Genomic DNA, 22011 nt, shown 5'->3' with positions numbered 1-22011 from the left:
GACCCTGACCCTCTTGCCTTTTAATGCCAGGAAACTCCTAGTTCAAGCCTTGATTTTATCAAGGCATGATTATGCCAATGTGCTGTACCTGGGCTCCTCATGTCTTACCTTAAAGAAACTCCAAACGGTCCAAAACTGTGCGGCACGACTTTTGATGCATGCTCATAACAGAGAATCTCCTAAGCCACACATTAGAGCACTGCATTGGCTGCCTGTGGACAAAAGAGTTCAATGTAAAGACTTATGCATTGTCCACAAATCTCAAGCGTCTAACTTGCCACCGATTCTCCAATCCATGGTCTCTCTATATGTTCCTAGAAGATCCCTCCGCTCCGAGTTGAAACATCTTGCCATTGTCCCGAGATTTAATCGAGCCCGGACTGGGGGTCGTCTTTTCTCGGTCATTTCTGCTCAAATGTGGAATCAACCGCCAGACATTATCCATCTAGAGGCCAACCATCTTCGCTTCCGAAAACTCCTTAAAACTTTTCTGTTTGCTTGATCTTGTTACTATCTCTGGTTTCATTCATTTATTCATTTCCCTGGCCCACCGCAGCTTTATCTCCCATCCCCCACATGCCCAGCCACTGCTTAGTCTCGCCCTCCCTCCCTCCCTTCAATGTCACAAGAGTCGTCAAGAGTGTCCTGGACTACAGGACGGTGCAGGGTGGGGGCTGGGAGGGGAGACCGGAGTATCACACACACTGTGCCCCCATGCCCCCGCTTCCCACAAGGAGTATTCCATATCGGCTGCAATCAGATCAAAAATCATGCTCCTCCTCTAAGCAGCATGCTCTAGAACCTTTTCTTACTTATGTACATATTATTTATTTTTATATTGCTGCACGATTCCCCCTGACTACACTAGTATAAAGAGCATGTTGCTGCAGCATAACCATAGACTGATTTTCACAAAGCTCGCCTCCTGGTGTTACTTTTTAAACCGCAAGCTTTGTTTACAGAAGGCTGAAGATCCTCCCTGGGGAAGGGCCGGGGAGGAGTTGCCGCACCTCGTAAACAACTTCTTTCTTTTTGTGTGTACTTGACTGAAGCCTGTCTCCGTTTTTGTTGGTTTTCTAGTGTTTATAAAGTGTTACTTTGAGATGCATTAATCCCAGCATCCATCCTTCCGCTCCAAATGTCTGTCTGTTTCTCTCTTCTAAAATGTCCCCTCTTCCTCAAGCCCAAACTCTTCCTGTCTCTGTTTGCCAAACTCTCTCACCCTCAAATGCCCGCTCTCCCCTCCTCCCACCCCAAACTCAGTCTGTCTCTCTTTTAAATGGACTCCTCTTTGACTCCATTTGCGGTGAACTATCTGCATGAAAGGGTGTAAGCCTGTAAGGGCTTCAGTGAAGGAGCATTGTGATAGTGTAAAAAAAAAAGAAAATTTACCTTTTTTTTTGTTTTATTTATTAATCCAACTTGTTAATGTTGAAAGGCATCCCGTCTCCAGTCTACGGCCTCAAGCGGCCAGTTCTGGGTCCTTTGTTTGGAATTTGAAGCACCGCTGTCTCTGTTTGCTCTCTGCTTGGGGTGAGGCTTCAAAGCGGGAATGTAGAGTCTCAGAAGGTTAAGCTTCAAGGAGTTCAAGACACGACTGGCCGTGCCGGCTCGGATGCCTGCTTCAGCAGAGACCCTGTGCAATAAATGTGCCAAGATCCTTCACACAACATACACTGCGAAGTGCTGCCTTGGGTCAATTCAAAGTGCAAAATGAGCAGTAAAGGTGCACATTTGCAAACGTTTAAGCTATTAGCATTGCAAATGACAATTCCTTTTATTTGTTTTAAAAACCAAAACATAAATAAAATACATTGTCATTTACAATGCCAATAGCTCAAAACAATGTCATTGCAAGACCTATTGTATTGTAAATGCTTGTTCACTTTGTGTCTGCTTCCCCTTGCACTTATCCCCAGTTAAGTTTAACCAATCCATCTTGGTATCCTTTTCTCAGTAGAAGACCACAGGAGGGAAAAATCTTTATAGTTAGTCCCTCTAATCATTATTTTCACCAATCAAGCTAATGCCCACATTATCACGGTTTCTGAACAACCTCTCCAGTTTATGGAGACCTCTGCGATGGGATACAGGTTGCTATCCCCATGAGCGCATGTGATCATCACTGTTTCCCTTCTACACCATTGTTGTGACCTGACCCTCTCCTGGCTAACAACAGAATGACATCACACTGAGTCCACTAGAACTATGAACTGTTCACCATTTACTTTCATCATTTTGCAGTACCTGTCAGAGCTGCCTTCAGCTGAAAGGAACCTACCTCTTGAAAACCTCACCCCCATAGGTTCGACCGGGGGAACTTTTTTGAGACTGTTGCATGCGATATGGCCACATTCTGCACACTGGATACATTGTGGTCCCTGTCTGGAGTCCCTCCTTAGTGTACTTGGTGCTTTCCTACTTTCAGGTATAGGCCTGTGAATGGCCTTTGAAGAAGTTATGGGGTAAAACAGGAGTGACTTAGGCTTGGCTGACCCTGAAATAGGGTGACCTATGAAAAGTAGAATCCAATTCTATAGCCACCGGGACTGAGACATTAGAATGTTGTTTAACCAGGACCGGGTGTGTCCCGGTAGGGCTTCCAGGAATTGTTCCAAAATGACTTTATCCAAGACTTCCTCTAGTCGCGTACTGGGGGTTTCAGCTATCAATTCCCTAAATCCTTGATTCTGTAGAAGAGCACTCTAGGACTAGCTTGGGGTTCCATTTTTCTTTTCAGAATTTCTCCTTATAAAATTCTTTGTCAAAACCTAACTGCTCTAGTATAATCTTCTTGATATCATTGTGGAGGTGGTACCCACAGGTTGGTGGCATGGTAAGCCGTTTCCAATTCTCCTGATAAGAGGCGTGCACTATATTGACCCCATCATTCTGGGGGCCGTCCTGCTGTGGTAGCAACCCTCTCAAAGTTGGTAAAAAAGATGATTGGGCCTTCCCCTAGTTGATACATTTGTAACACAGAAATGGGAATATTTGGGTGTACCTTCGTACTGGCAATGGTATTGGTCAGTCTTTGGGTAGCTGTATCCTTCACCTGCTGATTGTCTGCAATGACTGTGGCTGGATTTTTATGGCAGTTTGTATGTCTACCTGGTCTTACTGTGTGGCTTGTGTTAGATCCTCTACTAGCTGAAGGTGTTGTTGACCTTCTGCAAGCTGCTTAATCATGTCTTCCATGGTTACCGGTTGAGTTATATCCACAGCCTGTCAAGGAATATACTAACGATCCCACATCTGACACCACTGTAAAGAATGTCAGGTATGACTCGGAAACAGAGTGGCAATTGTCATGTATTTTTATTGGAAACAACTTAAGGGCATTCCACCTCTTCAATAAGGATCTTCTGGTTGCTTGGATTTCTTTAGATTGGCTATCCTCTGGTCTTCGACTCCTCTTCTGCTTCTCACTACGGGCTCAGAATATTCCTCTCTGAGAAGTAAAGGAAGGCCTTAGTATTCAGGCCAAAATTCTCTTTGGTATCCCATCACCTACACCGGACATGACAGTAAAAACTCCACTATGTGACACGCAGTTCTAAGGGAAAAAACATCAGCCACAGTGGAGAAAATGGTCCAGTAAACCAACATCTGGTGTTTCTAAGCACCCTGTTTCACCCAGGTGACATTTAAACACTGCCACTGTTCATTGTTTCACCTTGAGTGCTCTCCACAACAATCCTATAGCCCAATCAGGTATCCCTGTGCAACCAGTCACCAAACAATGACTAGAGAGCCCCTTCTTGCCACTTGTCTGAGGCCATGACTTTGATATAGAGCCACTTAAGCCTGGTCCGTAGCACCTTTTCACTGGGTCGAGCACAAACCATTACCATCTCTGTCTCCGACCTCCAGCTTCGTCTGGACACCTGGCAATGTATCATTCTGCCTCCTAAGCCCTGTCTCCTTTTCCGTTCTCAGCAGGCTGTTGTCGCTCCTCTCTGCAAGTGTTGCCACTTCCTCTATTTGATCGCTCCAGCAGTGGTTCTTCAGGTCACGCTGTTCTTCCTCCATGTTCAGTCACTGTACCCCTCCTCCATCGTCCAGTACTTCTTCCTCCCTTCACCTTCGCCGTGCACACCAGATGGCATCTCTGCCATCCTCTTAACTGGAATGGTTGCGACTAGGGGTGTGTCCTGGCTAACAAGTAGAAAGTTAGCCAGTGTTTCGTATGTACCCTCGGGGTCCAACCAGAGCTGGTTCCCTCTGCTTCTGTGGCCCCTTGGCCACACATGCATACCTCACTCCCAGTTTCCTTTCATAGAGTACCTCGAGGTAATTGCATTGAGCACTGTGGTGTAAGTGAAAAGGCTGAGGAGGGGCAGAGGTCAGGATGCTTCAAAGACTGACAGACAACAAATTGTAAGGTTTCACACAATGTGGGATGTTGCATGATGGGAATGAGCATAATATGGCCATAGAGTGCTAGAGGATAATACTGCAAAGGACAACATGACTATACATGGGGCCCTGTGTTATTGGCCATGGAAAGGAAGGAGTGGCATGCAAATTGCATGTTTGAGTGTAAGGAGCATGGGCCACCATTGCCTGTTACATCAAACCTGGATTTGAGGTCATTAGTTGCACTTATTCTGAATGGGGGTAGACTTTAGGTATCCCTTGCCTTAAAACCACAGCTCTCATGTCAGCATATGTAAAGAGTTAAGGTATTGTCGAGCTCACTATACTAATATATAATTGTTAATAAAAACGTACACGGGTAGGGCCGAAAACCTTACCAAAGCAACACAGAACACTTTCTTCCTTACACTCATGACTGTTTTGAGATGGTAATGTCTATGCTTCCTGTAGATCTGCTTATTGGAGGTGGAAAAATCATGGAATGTTTTTGGCTGCTGTGAATAGGTTTTCACCAGGGGCCCTATTGTATTGCCTACTATGGCTAGGTTTTCAACAGGGGCTTCTTAGAATTATTGTTTTTTGTTTTCTTGTTTTTAGTTGGGCTTCCATTGCCACTTTCACAGTTGACAAACATCTGAAAAGCAGAAACTTCTATAGATGTAATGTAGATACCATAATGTGAGCAGTATGTTCTGAGGCTATCAAATGGTATTTCAGGGAAGATGTTGTTCCTTTTAGGAGCTGTTGGAGTGTTTTTCAGCAACGTATTATAATTTACACTACAATGCATTTATTTGTCATTGAAACTGACAGAGCTGGTGTTCAATGCACCATAAGAGGGTTAATCAATAAGCAGACCAGAGAGTGGAGAGAAGCATCAGGATTATTCCATACACCTCAGCCACAGTATACCAACTGCCAAGGTGCATGCTCCTCACTCTACATTCTAGAACTTTATGACCTCAAGGTTCCACTGTTCTAGTCTATTCTACAATGTTCTGGTATTTTTTGCAGTGCAAGTGACATGGGTGACAGACAGATACAACGCATCTCCCTTTTTTCAGAAAATGTATTTTCCAAAGATTCCCATCCCAGAAAGCATAGATACACTCAGTCAGTCAGTCAAATTACTTTTATATTTGATAACTTAATATCATAAAAAGACAGAGGTACATTTATATTCATATAACATAAACAACAATAATTATACATATTAAAATGTCCCGAAAAAGTTTGATAAAAAATTCATCACTAGAAAAGTAAAAAAATCTCAATTACGATTTGATACTACATTAGTGCCGTAAATCTAAAATGAATTCCTCCCAATCAAGGTCAACCTAAGATAAATGGGGCACAAATACTCTTGTTCTTAATCCGCACAACAGCTACTAAAAAACTAGCAACATGGAATATAATACGGGGAGTATTTAGCAATTGTAAATACAGGAGGGCTGGCCTAACCTGTAAAAACCCTGCCTCCCTTAAAATGGGAAGCAAGAACTTCTTCCTAATGTCCGAATAGTAATCGCAGAACATAATGAAGTGCAAAGTGTCCTGTGCCGAGAAGTTATCACATTTACAAGGGCTGGAATTTTCTGGAGTGCCCCATATGGGAAAACAGCCTAATGTCAAATGAATCAAGTTAAAACGAAATCTGATTGACAGATGCCGATGATAGGGGCAATTCACTATAGTAAGATAGAGCTCAGGTCCAGGGGAGCTAACTAAAACATAATTTGCTCTAACAGTAGGTTTCCTCATTTCCACCTCCTCCCTCTCTAGCGACAACAAATTCAACAAAGCATTTTTTGTCTGTAAAACATCCTGTCTTGTTATAGTCTCCAGAGAGGAAAAAAGCTCAGGTCGCCCTATTTTAAGAAAGCTTGATTTAATGTACGCCAACCATGGGATCCTACTGGCTTTATCCAATGAGAGGCAGTCTTTAAGGGTCATATGATTCAGGGAAATTTCCTGGTTAAGCCAGGTCTTCAGCCAGCAGGTCAGGGGGGCGATTTTTATTAAATCTGTAACATACCCCACTCCCAACTCTGTGTGAATGGTATAAGTGGCAGTAGACTGTGGCACTGTTAAAACCAATCTTAGAAATTTATTTTTAGTCACCTGAATTCTGTCTAGGGGGGAATAGCCCCATATCGAGGAGCCATAAGTGGCAACCACTAGACATTTAGCTTTATACACCTTCATTATTGCTTCCACTGGTCTAGCCGCAGTTTTTTTGTAAATCCCAGGAATGCTGAGGTGGATCTAGAAAATACAGTACTTCTGTTATTTTGTTGCGGACCCCAATTCCCTCTTTCGTCGAAGACGACCCCTAAGTAAGAAAAAATAGGGACCCTTCTAACTTCTTCACCTCCACAAAAGAAAGTTTTCACTTTTTTCTTTCTGCTACAATCACCTACAATCATAACTTGGGATTTTTTTGTGTTTATTTTCAGGTCCAGGGTCTCCATAAAACTTCAAAAGGTATCTAGCAGCCTTTGTAGACCTACCCCCGAGCGAGCTAGAAGAACGTCGTCGTCCGCGTAGAGGAGAACTGATATAACCATGTCTCCTATACGCGGTACATCCCGGGACGCCTCGCTTAGAGCTGTCTCTAAAGCATTAATATATAACGTAAAGAGACGAGGGGTCATAATGCACCCCTGTCTGACCCCCCTCTCTGACCTAAAGTGACTCGTGCAACGTCCTTCCGAGGTAACCCTAACAGAGACCACAGTGAAGGTCAGCTAAAAAATGTACTAGGGACAGGTCTATACCCATGTTTAATAAAATTTGCCACAGCTTTGACCTGTTCACCAGGTCAAATGCAGAGGAGAGCATAGATACACATAACAGTGAATAACGTATTTCAAAAAACAAGCAACATATACAAATAAGTTAAGAAAGGATTTTCATTCATGGCTTCACAGAGTTAAAATTAGACATGAGTAACACATTACACTTCCAGAGATTGGTGTAAATTAACAATGTAATAACTGTGGCTGTATTACTTGACTAAGTAAACTTTTAAGAAACCCTGGGACAGAGGTTAGTCACCCTTCTACTTGATCTGACTCAAACCACAGTCTTTTCCCCCTTTGGTATCATAGAAATGTCATTCGTATGTCCACTTTTTGACCTTCTTCATCGTTGTTTCCACATGTCTTCCCATTGTGTCCAGGCCAGTAATGTTTTACCACCCTTCCCAGATTCCATATTCTACCATCCTGTGTCTTGACCACATTGTGAAAGAACTTTATGACTTTTATGGGTTCAGTACATTTTGACCATTGTTTTCCAGCTGGAACTTTCACTCTTACCCTATCACCCACCTTAAACTTGATAACTTTGGTGTTATGCAATTTGTCAAACCCCTCCTTGCGTGCTTTTTGCAACTCCAACTCATTTTTACTCTACTGTTGACCAACATCAACCATCTTCCAGCCTTTGTGCAATTTTATCCACCCAGGTACCTGTCTAGAATTGGGCTTCCTACTGTTTAACAACTAGAAGGGAGTCAGCCCTCTTGACTTATGAAGAGTTAAGCAATAAGCTTCTATTTGCCCCCAAACCCCCTCTTTACAGTACAACCCATTAGCTCTTGCCAGCTGAATACCCTCTTTGAGTATTTTGTTAATTCTTTCTCCTGGCCCATTGGTTTCTGGGTGATGCAGGGCACTAAGCGTGTGTGGTATTCCATTACAGTTCATATATTCCTCCATTTCTAGAGAGCAGAACTAAACACCTCTGTCAGTTAAAAGGGTGTTGGGTAGTCCCCTGCGTAAGAATATCCCTATCAGGAAGTTTATGATTGAGGTCGAGCGGACATTGACTAAAACTAAAATATATGAGGAATTCCTCTCTCTCGTCAGTGGAATAATGATGCCCATTTCTACATCTGCCCAAGGACCTTCAGGTAGGGTGCGACAGTGCGTAAGTGGAGTGTGTAATTTTGCTACCTTATCACTGGTGGAGCAGGCTATATAATTCCTTAACTCCGTTTCTACCAGTACATCCATTCCAGACCACCAAATGTTTAACCTCAACCTTTGCTTGGTTTTGGGTATCCCCAAATGGCGTAAGTGTGCTATTTCAGTCCGTTTTCTCCTGAGGTTTTCAGGAGGTAACAATGTTTTGCCTTTAAAGAGGCATCCATCTACTTCTGATAATTCTTCTCTGACCTTTTAATATGGCCTAAGCTACTCTTTATTCATTTTGACATCATCCCAACCCTGGATTAACAAATCTCGTACTTTACTTAGAATGGTATCTGTTTCTACGCTTTTTTCAATTTTGCTCCTCAACCACCCCTTTGGTGATCACACACACATTTTCTTTGTGTAATTCTTTATCCTCACTTTGGTTATCACAGACTTTCTCTTTCTTTTCAATGTCATCAATCAATTGGAACAAGCAATCTGCTGCAAAGTTATGTGTACTATTTTACGTCAAATGTGTATTCTTGTAGATTAATGACCCATCTTTTAATTCTACTGGAAATTGCCTCCAGTCCTTTTTTTGTAAACACCTCCTTGAGTGTGGTCTGTCCTTAACTTGATCACATTCCCCCATGTAAAGTTCTTGAATTTGTTTAGGGCCCAGTACCCCGCCAATGTTTTTTCCAATTGCAAAATAGTTGACCTCCAATTGCCTGACTGCTCTTGAGGTAAATGCAATGGTTTCCTTACCTTTTCCACTTCCTTGTACAATTACAGCCCCTGGCCCTTTTGAACTAGCATCTGTTGTAATGATGAATTTTGTTCCCTGGAACAAACTCTTTAAAGTCTTCTGCACTGGTCAAAGCATTCTTAATTCTCTCTTGCAATGCCGAACCCCATCAAAGGTCAACCTATTGTTTAACATTTTGAGTATATGGCACGTTCATCTGACAAAGTTTCTGATGAAATTACTATAAAATTCTATCATTCCTAAAAAGGATCTCAGTTTGTTTCTCAGTTTTGGGTGCCACTAATTTCAATATGGTGTTCACCAGATCTGCTTTGTGTTGTACCCCTTCAAAAGTGAATGAATGCCGAAGATAGTTTATTTCAGTAAATTAAAGTTTACATTTGTCTTTTCTTATAGTAAGACCATAATCTTTGAATCTGTCCAAAACCTGTCTAAGTCTTTCATTATGCTGTGTCTAAAAGTTCCCAAATATCAGCATATCATTCTGATAACAGAACACCTCCAGGATTCAAGACAGTACATTAGATATGGCTCACTGACGGACTGACATTGCCATTACCAGACCAAACAGGATGCGTTTAAATTTGTACGCCCCCATGAGTGTAATGAAAACAGTGAGTTGTTGAGAGTTGGGTGAAGGCAGATATGGTAATAGGTGGATGTAAGATTTAATACAGAGAAGAGTTTTGCTCCAACTGCAGTGTGACCATCTCTGCGATGTTTGGTAAAGGAAACTTGTCAACAACTACCTCTTTGTTGAGGGCTTTAAATGCAACACATAGGCAAATCTTGTGGTCTACTTTTTTCGCTCCAATCGGTGGTTGCTAAGCATTCAGTTGCTTCCACAGGTTCAATTACATCCAGCTTGCACGATTTTTCTAACTCCTCTCTCACTGCGTTCTATATGCTTAAGGGAAGACTATGTACTTTAACTGACACCCGAACTGCTTTCTCGTTCAATTTTATCTGGTGCACATATTGCTTGAGGTATCCCAACTTTTCTGTGAATACTTCAGCATATTATTTATCAAAAGCAAATCCGACCTCTATATCCTTGTTAAAATTCTGGATCAGGCTACTACCCCAGAAAATGTAATGGAGCTTACCCTCGGGCAAAAATTGAATTGTTTTTTACCAGTAAACAGCGAAGAAATCACGCGGCTACTACTAGCGACGAGATCAGGCACTCCGTCAGACCATTGCCCGGTGGCTGTGTTAAAAATGGCCCCAGGGCTGATAGTCACATCATTGGTGACCGTCTTTAATAACATGCTTACGACAGGAGGTTTCCCAGCATGCTGGAAACATGCCTCCATTTTGCCCCTACTTAAAAAACCAAACTTGGATATTAGGGACCCAAATAGCTATCACCCAATAGCAAGGCTCCTTCTACCAGCTAAACTAATAGAAAAGGCCCTGAATACTCAATTAAGCTCCTTCCTTGCGGCCACTCAAACTCTTGACCCTTCCCAACATGGTTTCAGACAGCACGGAATCCACCCTCATTAAAACAACTGAGGAGATCAGAGCGGTGACCGATGCGGGAGGGAGGGCTGCCCTGGTGTTGCTGGACCTCTCCACGGCCTTCGATACGGTCCACCATGGATCTTACTTGACCGTCTGAAGGCCTGCGGAGTACAAGGGAAGGCACTTGACATACTTAAAGCTTTCCTGTCTGGCAGAGTCCAAAGCGTGGCCATAGGAGACTATGAATCAAAACCTTTCATCTTGCCCTGTGGAGTTCCTCAGGGCTCGTCCCTGAGCCCCACGTTATTCAATGTTTATGTCAGCTCATTGGCTCCAGTAATCCAGGCCTTTGGCTTTGATCTTACATCGTATGCTGACGACACCCAGATTGTGGTGTCTTTACTACCGGGGATGGAAGAAGGAGAAGCAAGGAATTTTCAGGACTGTATGCTGGCGGTTGGAAACTGGATGGCAGTTAACTGCCTTAAACTAAATTCAGCTAAAACTGAAGTCATAGTATTTGGGTCAAATACTAACTTTTGGAGTCCAAACTGGTGGCCAGAGCAGATGGGCACGGTCCCCACCCCAGTGGCTAATTTGAAAAACCTGGGAGTGCTGATCGATGATCAACTTACATTTCGCCCCCAGGTCAATGCGCTATCTTCTTCTATTGCCTATTTGCTCAAATCCATCCGTAAGATCCTTCCATTTATTCCAGGCAGTGACAGAAAAACAGTGGTCACGACGCTGGTTATGGCAAGGCTGGACTACTGCAATAGTCTATTTCTTGGTGCCCAACAGTGGGTACTTAATAAATTGCAGGTATTACAAAATGCGGCTGACAGGCTTATATTAGGGATCCCAAAATGTGTCCCTGTGTCCCAGGAGCTGGCTAAACTCCATTGGCTCCCAATGCGAAAGAGGATTCTTTTCAAAGCATTATGCCTAGTATTCAAGACCTTACAAGGCAAGGGACCCTTATTCTTTCGACAGTATTTTCATTGGTATTGTCCGACCAGAAATGTCAGAGCAGCAGACCTGGGAATGATCGCCGTGCCTCGCATTAGGAGAGCGCGCTGGGGAGGCAGAAGCTTTGGGCTGGGCGCAACCAAAGCCTGGAATGCCTTGGCCCATGCCGTCAGAAAAATGACTGACCTTATGGCCTTCAGAAGAGCGTTAAAGACATGGCTGTTTAACAAATGATTCCCGACCCGCCTCTACTTTAGGAGTGACACTTAGCGCCAGGACACCTACGGGTAACAGAGCGCTGTACAAATGCCAAAAATAAATAAATTCGTATTTGAGGTTCTGCATTAGGATTCAGATAAACCTCTATGCCATTTTGTGCTGCCATCCTAAAATCCTATTTCCTTTACATGAAACATAAACTTTGCATACTGTTTATGTATTTTTGTACTCAATCTTTCCCACAATGTATCCTATCATCTTAATATGCTGACCACCATACCCTCCTGGGTGTATATCCATTTTGTGTAGATGCATCTGTTTTTTGAACAGTTTATAAAATACCGTATTTGAGATTGTTTTTTTTTGGTGGGGGGAGTTATATATTAGCATAAACTTGACCAGTTGGTATCAAAACGCTTTACATCACCACCAGTTGCATTACAGACACATGTTTATTTTGTTAGGCGCAAGTAGATTAAGTGATTTCCCAGAATCATAGGATTTTGAGCGTCCCTACTGAGACTTGAACCTGGTTCCTCCGCTTCGAGGTTGACCGCACTAGCTGTTAGAGCATAAATCAAACATGACCTCAACCTAAAAGTCTTCTATCCTCATTCGGGTTTCAAGACCCTCCGTCAGTACTCTGCCGTACAATTTCTTTGCACACCTCGTATATATATACCTTGTTTGTCAGGTTTCTTGCTACCAGAGCTACTTCTAAAGCACGCCATGAAATGTCCTTTCCTCCCACACTTATTGCCTATGGAATTGTTGGGCATTCCTTACTGTTCGTCATGTGGCCAGCCCTCCCACATTTGTAGCATTGTCCCTTGAAGGTGCAGACACTCCACCTGCTCTTTGTTGTAGGAGTGCCCTTAACTACTTGTACCACCATTTTCTCTTCCTCAATCATTTGTACATTTTCCTTTCTATTAGCGTATTGCTTCATTTCTTTCACATATCTACATATCTAAACATGAACTCTTCTTTTTTTTGCCACAATCAACACATGTCCCAAGAGAGTATAATCTTTTAGCCAAAGTTCCTCCCCTATCCTTTCAGTTTTGCAATTCAACAAAAATTGGTCCCTGATGCGTTCATCGTTTGTTGCTTTAAACTTACATGAGGATGCCAATTTATGCAACTAAGACACAAATTCCTCTAATGTTTCTCCTTCTTTTTGTGAGCACTTCCCAAAATGATAGCGGTCCATGATTGTTCTGATTCATGGCAGGCAATGAATATCTGATTACTTGCTTATTTTGTATTCATTTAACCCCCTGGATTCTCAGCACTCAGATCAGGTAGATGCTCTGGGGTATCTTGTCTTTATGCTCCTATACAATGTTGCAATAGTGCAGTCTTCATCTCTAGACCCAAATTGGGTCCACAAATAATGGAATCATTGTGAAAGATTTTTTTCCATTTTTTTCATATCCCCAACCCACTTTCTCCAATCCCTCCACACTCAAGACCAAGTAGGGTCTAGGGCCTCTCAATATATGACAAAGCTTAACAAATTCACACACTGACTTACTGTTCTCTTTTTATCGCTACCAATATCAGTGTGGTGTTCCTCACTGTCTTCAGGAGGCACTGGCTCGGTTTAGACAGAGGGCTCTGAAGCAAGGGAACCGATGAGATGAGTGCTCCTTGCAGGCTTAGGACCAAACGTGGCAACCGCTGGGCAGGAGGTGGCGTACCACAGAAAATCTTTCTACAGCTCCTCCCTAATGCTCTTCCCTTCAGGCTCTCGCAGAACTCCAGGGAAAGGGATGCTGATTTCACCTAAAAAGGCAGATTTAAGGAAGGTTAGTGGTCCTACAGAAGGGAGACCTTACTTCGGGTTCTTGGCGCTGAATTCTCCTCATTGTGCTGCGATTGAAATAAGTTCATGGCGGCTCATACCCACAAGAGTTCATAGCTGCAAGTGCATGCTGACATCCATATGTAGCCACTTATGTTCAGTGTGCACCCCTAGTGAGTGAGGAACATTAACAATGGCGAAATCTCGTGCTCAGCAGGCATCCCATAGCACGCAACAACAGTTCTTTGCTCTGTGCACATGGCATCAAACACGCTTCCAAAAGTCTGTAACGCTTAAGTTCAGCGGTGCAATGTGAGGGGGCTCCTCATGTACAGCGCTTACCCTCTTCAGAAAGCTGCAGGCCCCCTCATGCTGATGTCGGGAGCAGAGACATATGTCACACAGTCACCACTCTCTCTAAATGTCAACACTCTCAAAAGAGGTTAAAATCCCCTCATTCTCTTGCACTCAATTTTCTTCCAGGTTAATAGCTCAAGCAGTGAACAGTGGTCACGTCGGGACAACCGTTAAGCCATCACAGCGGCTTCCGCCAGTAGCCACATACATGCTGCTCAGGCTCACAGCCAGCAACTATCTGCAAATGTACTCACTGCATACCAGAGTCCATTTGACTCAGCAATCCTGGACTCAATTGTTGGACCAGGGTACTTCCCTGAATACCTTTCAGTTCCTGAGAGTGGCCACACTCCATTTTCCTGCTGCATCAAGTGCGTGTTGAGGTGTACCTGGACGTATCCCATCCTCGTTGCCAGTGTCTAATGCCGGATAAGGGGGTTATTTAATATGCGGATCAGGGAGTGAAGAGGAACATCTGATTGATTCCATACATCTCAGCCACAGCATACCAACTGCAAATTCTGGAGCACGCAGGCTCCTCACTCTATATTCTAGAACTTTGTTACCGCAATGTTCCCCTGTTCTAGTCTATTCTACAGTTTCTGGTATTTTCAACGGTGCTAGTAACATAGCTGATGGACAGATACCACAGCTGGTAATCAGCATTTAATTTTTACTATAGTATATTTTGACATTGAGACAAGCAATGGCAGCTTCTTCTCTTTTACATTCTGAACATTCTGCTCCCGGTAAGAGATAGCTTGAGAAAAAACTATAATCAACCGTGTTAATATGCCCAAGTTTGATATTTTGGAATGCATGCTGTGATGAGAATAAACTTCAATTCAGGTTATACTAGGAAAATATTCTGCACTTCTAGTAGCATGCCATCACTCCCATGTCATGACAAGGTTAATTCCTCTGTCCTGTTTACATTTACCAGGCTGGATCAGCTGTGCCTTTAGACTCAGTTCTATGGTATTGTTAGTAGCAGGATAAATAACAATTATATTTGCACTGCATAAACTTGGTGCAAACTTTGAACTCTGCTGTGTCCACTAGGATGGACTTTTCTCTCAAACTAAGGCTAAATTCACAAATCCAGTTACATTTCAATTACCGTGAATCGATTTTGCCCCACAGTAATGATAACGAGAAGTACGTTTGCAAACCATGAAGATTTTTAAGCATATTAGTAAAGTTACAATCTCAAATCAAATTAATTAAAAATAGCCTCAATGTTTACCTGAATACAGCATGTATGAATATAATCCAGGTAAATCAAATTGGCAAATGCAAGCACACATTATTAAAGATAACATTTGCAAAATAAGGCAACGTCTTGTTCCCATGAAGGAAACTCCCTAATGCTAAGTTAAGGTTGTCAGTAAATTGGGAAATTTCAGAAGCAGCAGGTATCCACGAATATAGCATCAAAAGAAGAACCACATGACGTTTCCAATTACGAAGAAGAGTTAATGTCTTTTCTCTAGAAGGTAAGTCTATAAGCAAAAATATAAGGAGAATTGGGTCTTGAGAGAGAAAGAAAGAAATGTCTGCCTGCAAAGGTGGACTGTGGCCATTGTTCTAACTACCTAACAAGCTTCACACAATTAAAACATGAAATTACAACCAAATGATATGTCCTACAGTTTCCCACTGAGTAAGATCCAATGAAAACCCAGTGTTCTCTCTATACTTGGTGTCAGCCTCCTTCCCATAGATAATACAATGCCAGCTTCTTACATTGTTGTGAACTTCACAATATCGCACAAAGGTGTATTCACCTCCTCTGCCTCCCATCCCATGCAGGCGCTAAGAAACATTGTTAAACAAATTATTTTTAAAAAAACATGATCTTCACACAATAAGCTAATGGAAACGATGTCTAAATAGAACATAACAACTCAAGTGTCTGAAGCAAAGAGAATGAAATATGCACAACAAATCGAAATGCAACATTGGCTTTTCAAAATGGAGTAAGATGTTATGATGCCTATTCCCTATCTAAATTTAAACAAAGGTATAAATCACTTGTTTCACTAAATTGAAATGAAAAATAATGTGTGTACATGTTGTAATGGTTAGATGTGTTACAGCTTACATTTCATTAAGCACAAATAATTGATGGTGACATTGCCTTATCACAGTCTAGGGATCATAAAGAGGTTTTGCCATGAATTACCATTGTAGCCGAAATTGGATCACACTAAGGATGTTCAACCGAGTCACAACCACCTGATAACCATAGGCAGCATTGTCGCTGGGTACCTTTTAAAGGATGAGGTGCATGACAATATGTCGCACACATAGTTGATAACTTAGAGCAAAGATTCAGGCCTTAGGTTTTGTGGAATAAAGAAAGAATGTATGTATTGCAGATAGATTGGAATTTTTATGTCAAATTTTAAAGGTTTCTCTAACAAAGTCAAGGAGGGTGGTTTAGGTCAAAAGGATATGGGAGAGGTCTCTGTGAATGCAGGGCTATTTTATTAAGTGCTTTGTGAGCATCTGATATGAAGAATGTGGGTACAGGTAGAGACATAAAAGTTAAAATGTTGAGGGCATGGCAGAAAAGGCTTAAATGTGTTTTGTAATGAATGTGTTTCTAATCATATCTGAATCCGAACAGTGGCTTTATGGTTATCTTTCATTTTAGCTCCATACAGAGGAACCTTCTGGTTCATGGGGGTCTTTGTGTGGTGAATATGAGTAGTGGTGCTGTGTGCATCTTCTGAAATGGGACATTGCCATCTCTCACATAGGGTCCACTGCGAGGTCCTGGTCTGTGCTACACTCTCATCCCACCTGTCTCTGCTCTTGTTTTTCCCTGTTTTCCCTCCTACAGTGGGGGAAATTGTGTCCCTGAATGACTGGATCGATGGGAGCATCATTACCTTGGACTGCCAGATGAAGGGTCGGGTGCCAGACAACATCATGGCTGTGTGGGTGATTAAAAGGCTTGGCCAAGAGCAGGAGATTCGAGAGACCAAGGTGAACCGCTGGTCTGAGGATTACACAGAGTTGGTGAACCGTAACCGCTACTCATGCAGAAGTACCTTGGTGAAAGGTGGATTGTGTGGTGTAAAGAGGAGCTTCTCATCCTCGCTGGTCTTCCAGGTATCCAAAAGTGAGGACGACGGCGCTGAGTTCTTCTGCAGGTTCCTCAGTGCTGACAAGGTTCTGGCTGAGAAATCCAGGCCATGCGTTGTGATGGGTAAGCCTAATATCATTTTCAGCATTGGACTTGCCTCTGAGTATGTTTATTTTGGCTTCTTCCAGCCAGCCTGGTTTTTGGTACATTTGTTATGGTTCAGCTACATTGGGCCCAGTGATGGGTACATTTGTTATGATTCAGTTACATTGGGTCTGATGCTGGTAACATTGGTTATGGTTTCGCTACATTGGAGCTGGCAGTGGGTACATTTCATCTTATTGCTTTGCAATTCAATAGCCTGACTATTAGAGCCAAAAGAGAGCTTTAGATTCTGTTAGCATCAGAGCTCTCTGTAATGATCTATGTCCCTTCACAGTTCTACCTTTGCTAGCTATTTAATACAAGTCGAATTATGTCTATAAATGTTTCAGTCCGCTGTATCAATTGGCAATCAGAGCCCCCAGCATGGCTGGCTCCATTGAATTTACAACTAGATGTTCCAGACCAATCTGTGTCTTAGAAATAAATAAGGATAGCTGTGCCTGCACATAATAGAAAAGGGTACATCTAATACCAATTATAGAGATATTGGAGGGACAGGCCTGAGCTCTCCAACCAGGGGGTCTGCATAGAGGGTGAAAAGGAAAGTGGAAAGAAAAATGTCCTAGTCTAATTAAATGGGTGCATTCTCCCCCACAACCATAACAAACAATTGATTGCATGGTAGTATGCAACTTCTCTAGAGGGGCACCAGTTCATCTTTGACTCCAATCTCAATCTGGATCTGCCAAAGGCTATTGAGTGATGTATCCAGGAGTGAGCTCGGACTAAAGCAGTCCCTATTTCTCATTTTATAGATGGTAATAATGATAGAGAGGCCTCGGAATCGCAAATAATTAGTCAAAAGTTGGTCCCAGAGGGAACTATTGTTCTTATGAATATATACTGCGACTCTATTGAGCACGAGCTCTGTATAAACGGGACTATTGTTAATACATTTAACCTCACCAAGATACATTGTTATTGTTTCCCTAAAGTGAAAGGAAGGTGAGATACATTCCATATTGTCCTTGATTAAAGCACACACATTTTTAAAATGTCAAAGCTAACTCTTCCCTGATATGACCACATTCAGTGCTTGTTTCTGAGTCCACCGTGCTATTCATTTCCAAAGTAATTGACTACGAAAGTCATCCATTATGATCTCCAGGCTTTAATTCCTGTGTGGGCTGCCTAAAATCTTTATTTTTGCCTATATCCCATATCATACTTCAAGTAACTTTTTATGACATTCCATCATGGATTTGCTGCAAGTAACATTAAAGCACCTAGTGGCCCCTTTATTAGTAGTCCACTTTGGGCCCTAAATTATTGTGCAGTCACACTTGTAATATTCTGGGAATTCATCTGTGGTCTCCCAATCCATTGAAATAGGATCGAAATAATGCCAAAATTGTATTAAAATCTCTCTCACTATGGGGGTTATTAAGTCCTGTGTACAACAAGGGGGGAAGAGGGATCTATATGGATCCAGAGGGCCGAATTACCACTCAAGGGGAGAGTGGAAGGTCCAGACCGCAGCAATAGGCCTTCAGATAACTGGTACCAAGGAGGGGGCTGGGTTGTTCCTGGTTTAGAAAATACAGGTCAAAGGAGAGTGAATCTATGTAGGGGGTTAAAGGGTAACCCGCCTATGGGTATCCATTTTGTTGGATATATTGGCCTCACACACCCTTGCAGGTGTCATGCTTCATCATGGGCAATGCTCCTCGTTGGGTGGGCGGTGCAATACCCAACAGGCAACACCTCAAAGAGGGGCTCTTTAACGGAGATCTTTTAATCCAACTGCCCTTAGGGTGAAGTGCGGGTGAGGGGCCAGAAGTGATTGTAGACGGTATGTGAACTTAAAATAGCGCAGGGGTACCAGAAGGAACTTTATTCGGGTGGTCCCATGTGCTAACTAAAAACAACAATTAGCCTAGGAGACTTGGAAAGTAATGTTTTCCGTGCTCAAGACTGTGCTAATAGGTAAGAATTGTGGTCGACATGTTTCTCGCAAGGGTTAATTTACCCACGATTCTTCAGGACCTATACAGAACAATACTCATTGTCTACAGTATGGCTGATCTTTTTAAGTATCAGTGCTTATGTGTACATATGAGAATTAAAGTACCTGCATCTACATTGTTCCATGCCTGTGGTAAGGAGACAAAATTGGAGAATGTACTTGGTTACATCACTCTAGTAGGTACATTACATTAATCCACTCTTTGTGAGACCTGGTGCATTCAGTGTCATGCTAGTGTTGGTGGCTACTAGCATGCTGTGGAAGTGAAACAGTGAGTGACATGCTCACATGTGTTCAGGTGGAGAAGTTTCCGGTGATTTAAAAACAAGAGGAGCAACAGCATTAAAAACAACAAGGAACAGCAGTTCCGGTCTGAGGACCCCACTCACCTAGAGGTCACAAGTTAAATGTAGCAGCAGTGTCTGGCGGGCTGAACATCGGTGTGTCAAGCCTCTAAAGCTAAGGCTGAAATCAAGTTACACACATGCCCTATCCTCTATAGATCAGTTAACAGAATCAGGCACAGACAAACCCTGGCATACCTGCTCCACAATGTTACTTTATCACTAATATATTTTTTCTGCTAACCTCCACGAGACCAGCGATTGGCAGGCTATCACACTTCACATTGATAACCAGCATATAACTACACAATGAGTACCGAGTGTAGATAGCTACCTAGCCATACTTCAAGATGTGTGATTTGACTACTTGTATTGAACTTATATTCCCACCATAATGTAACTTGATGGCAGGTACTGTGCGGTGCCTGCCACCTTGTGCTTGGCAATGTAGGGGGGTGCCCATGCAGTCCCCCACCCCCCGGGGGCCCGCAACAGGCCCCCAAAGCAATTCCCCACCAGCCTTTTCATGGCAGCATCACCGCCATGGAAAGGCCTTTAAAACCACAAATACTAATATGGATGGCGGTGCCTGCTAAGCACCGCCACCATATTAAGGCCCAAGTCCGCCCGGCCGGCAATCGGAATGATGGCTGATTGGCGGCAAAGCAGCGGACGCACTTTGCTTCCGCCGCGATACCCCCTGCCATTATAATATGGCAGGGGTAAATCGTATTGCAATGGCTGGCGGATTGCCATCCTAATCACCCCCTTTGCTATTTGCGTGATCACCAGGATCAACTTGAACTGAGGACAGTCTCCTTCTATAAACAAAGGGCATTCAAATATCGGCTGCAACCTCAAGAACGATGTACATTTAGGATTTAAACTAGAGTTTAATACCATGAACAACAGATTATGGACGCTAAACCGACTCTTAATGGGCTAAAACGACTGCATCAACATACGAAAGGGTCTACATAGCATCTTATAATTTAGAATGCAGGATGAATCCCCCAGCCCTTAAAAGTTGGAAGGGCAGCCTTTTCATTGGGATAGCAGCCATAACAACTAAGCAATTTACATGTGTAAAGAAATGGTGAGAAATCCCAAATCAAACCAAATTAAATTAAGTATATTTGTTTAGTTAATTAAAACTATAACTCATTTTCTGCATAAAAATAAATTAAGAGAGTGGGATATTTCTATCTATTAGCCACTGGCCCCTACACAGAAATTAAAAATCTGTTATCACATTAGAAAGTTTCTGAAGGGCTTACAATCTTTTCACTAATTAAAGTGGTGGGCGTTATTTTCTTTTCCACTATCAAAATTAATTTAACAAATCGTACCTACACTTGCGGCACACTGCCCTCTAAGACTTATTTGATGGCTGCTGCACATGAACAAATTATATGTATATCTAATTTAAGACATAGCCATCTTTTTCTGAATTTCCAATAGCTGAAAATAAAGACAGACTTGGAATATAATTCTTAAACCCTCGAAGTCAACATTCCATTGTAGCACATGTTTCCCAGTATGAGGCAAGTGTTTGGAAATTAAACTTTTCAAAAGAAGTCAGTACAAAAATCTTTCCTTTGTTTTGTGATATGGGCTTACTTACATAGCCATGTTTCCATTTACAGAAGGAGCTGCATCATCATAAAATTTGAGATATATTATTTGTTCACTGAGGGGGTTTTTAAATTGATTAAATGTTAGTGAACATTCCAATAATTTTGTATATTCAAACTGAGAATTCAATTATCTAAGCAACATGCCCAAGTATTTGATCGCCTTTCCTGGCTAATTACACTTCTTTCCCTACAAGAGGTTTTCATTTTCCAAGACTAGCATTTCTTAGTCTGTACCTCAACTTCAGTTTTTAATGCTCTATCTTGTTATACCAGATTGCATTCTAATCTTAACTGTGCTGGTGACTAAATAGGAAATTGAATACTTTACTTTAAACCCGTTCTAACCACCTTTTTTATTTACTGGGTAAAACTTCAATGGCATAAGCAATACTTGGAAACAATTTGTAGTTCATCATCTGCAACATAGGAGATAAAGATGGATGTGCCATTTTTAAACACTTGATTGAATACTTATATGGGAGAATCCCTTTGCACGTCCACTAAGGTTAATTGCTGATGGCATCTTTCATTTTTTTAAAGGCTCAGCCCCCAAATATTTATATTGATCACTTGTTTCAGTTAGCGATATCACTACACACTCACTTGTGAAAGATGAGTTTTAGTTTCTACTTGACTTATGTAAAACTGGAAAGATAAACAATACTGTGAATACCCACTTGTTCTTCAACCTTAAAAGTGATAGATACTTACTGACATTTTAGTACCCTGGCATGGCATTTGTAAATGCATATTCCAGTTCTTGTTTGAGTCCTTCTTTCTTTCACAGGGTACCTTAGTAGAATATAATCACAGCTTTATAGCTCAGATAAATATTCAAGATAAAAGTTCATAGTTGATTTACATCAACAACACAACTTCAGAATACTTATCTGTAGTCCCTTACTGGACTATAAACT

At 42.1% G+C, this 22011-nt stretch overlaps 1 protein-coding gene across 3 annotated transcripts in view; it reads left to right on the top strand.

Annotated features, from left to right (window-relative positions):
- Positions 1-22011, top strand: part of LOC147705933 (hemicentin-2-like) — a 468035-nt gene that overhangs the window by 281399 nt on the left and 164625 nt on the right. For all 3 annotated transcript variants that reach the window (XM_086932399.1, XM_086932398.1, XM_086932400.1), the window contains one exon: positions 16737-17105. In XM_086932399.1, the coding sequence (XP_086788525.1) occupies positions 16737-17105 (369 nt within the window). The remainder of the gene's footprint in view (positions 1-16736; positions 17106-22011) is intronic.

Source organism: Lissotriton vulgaris, chromosome 7, assembly GCF_964263255.1.
Source record: "Lissotriton vulgaris chromosome 7, aLisVul1.2, whole genome shotgun sequence".
Classification (NCBI taxonomy): Eukaryota; Metazoa; Chordata; class Amphibia; order Caudata; family Salamandridae; genus Lissotriton; species Lissotriton vulgaris.
This window is presented reverse-complemented; position numbering and strand designations above follow the sequence as displayed.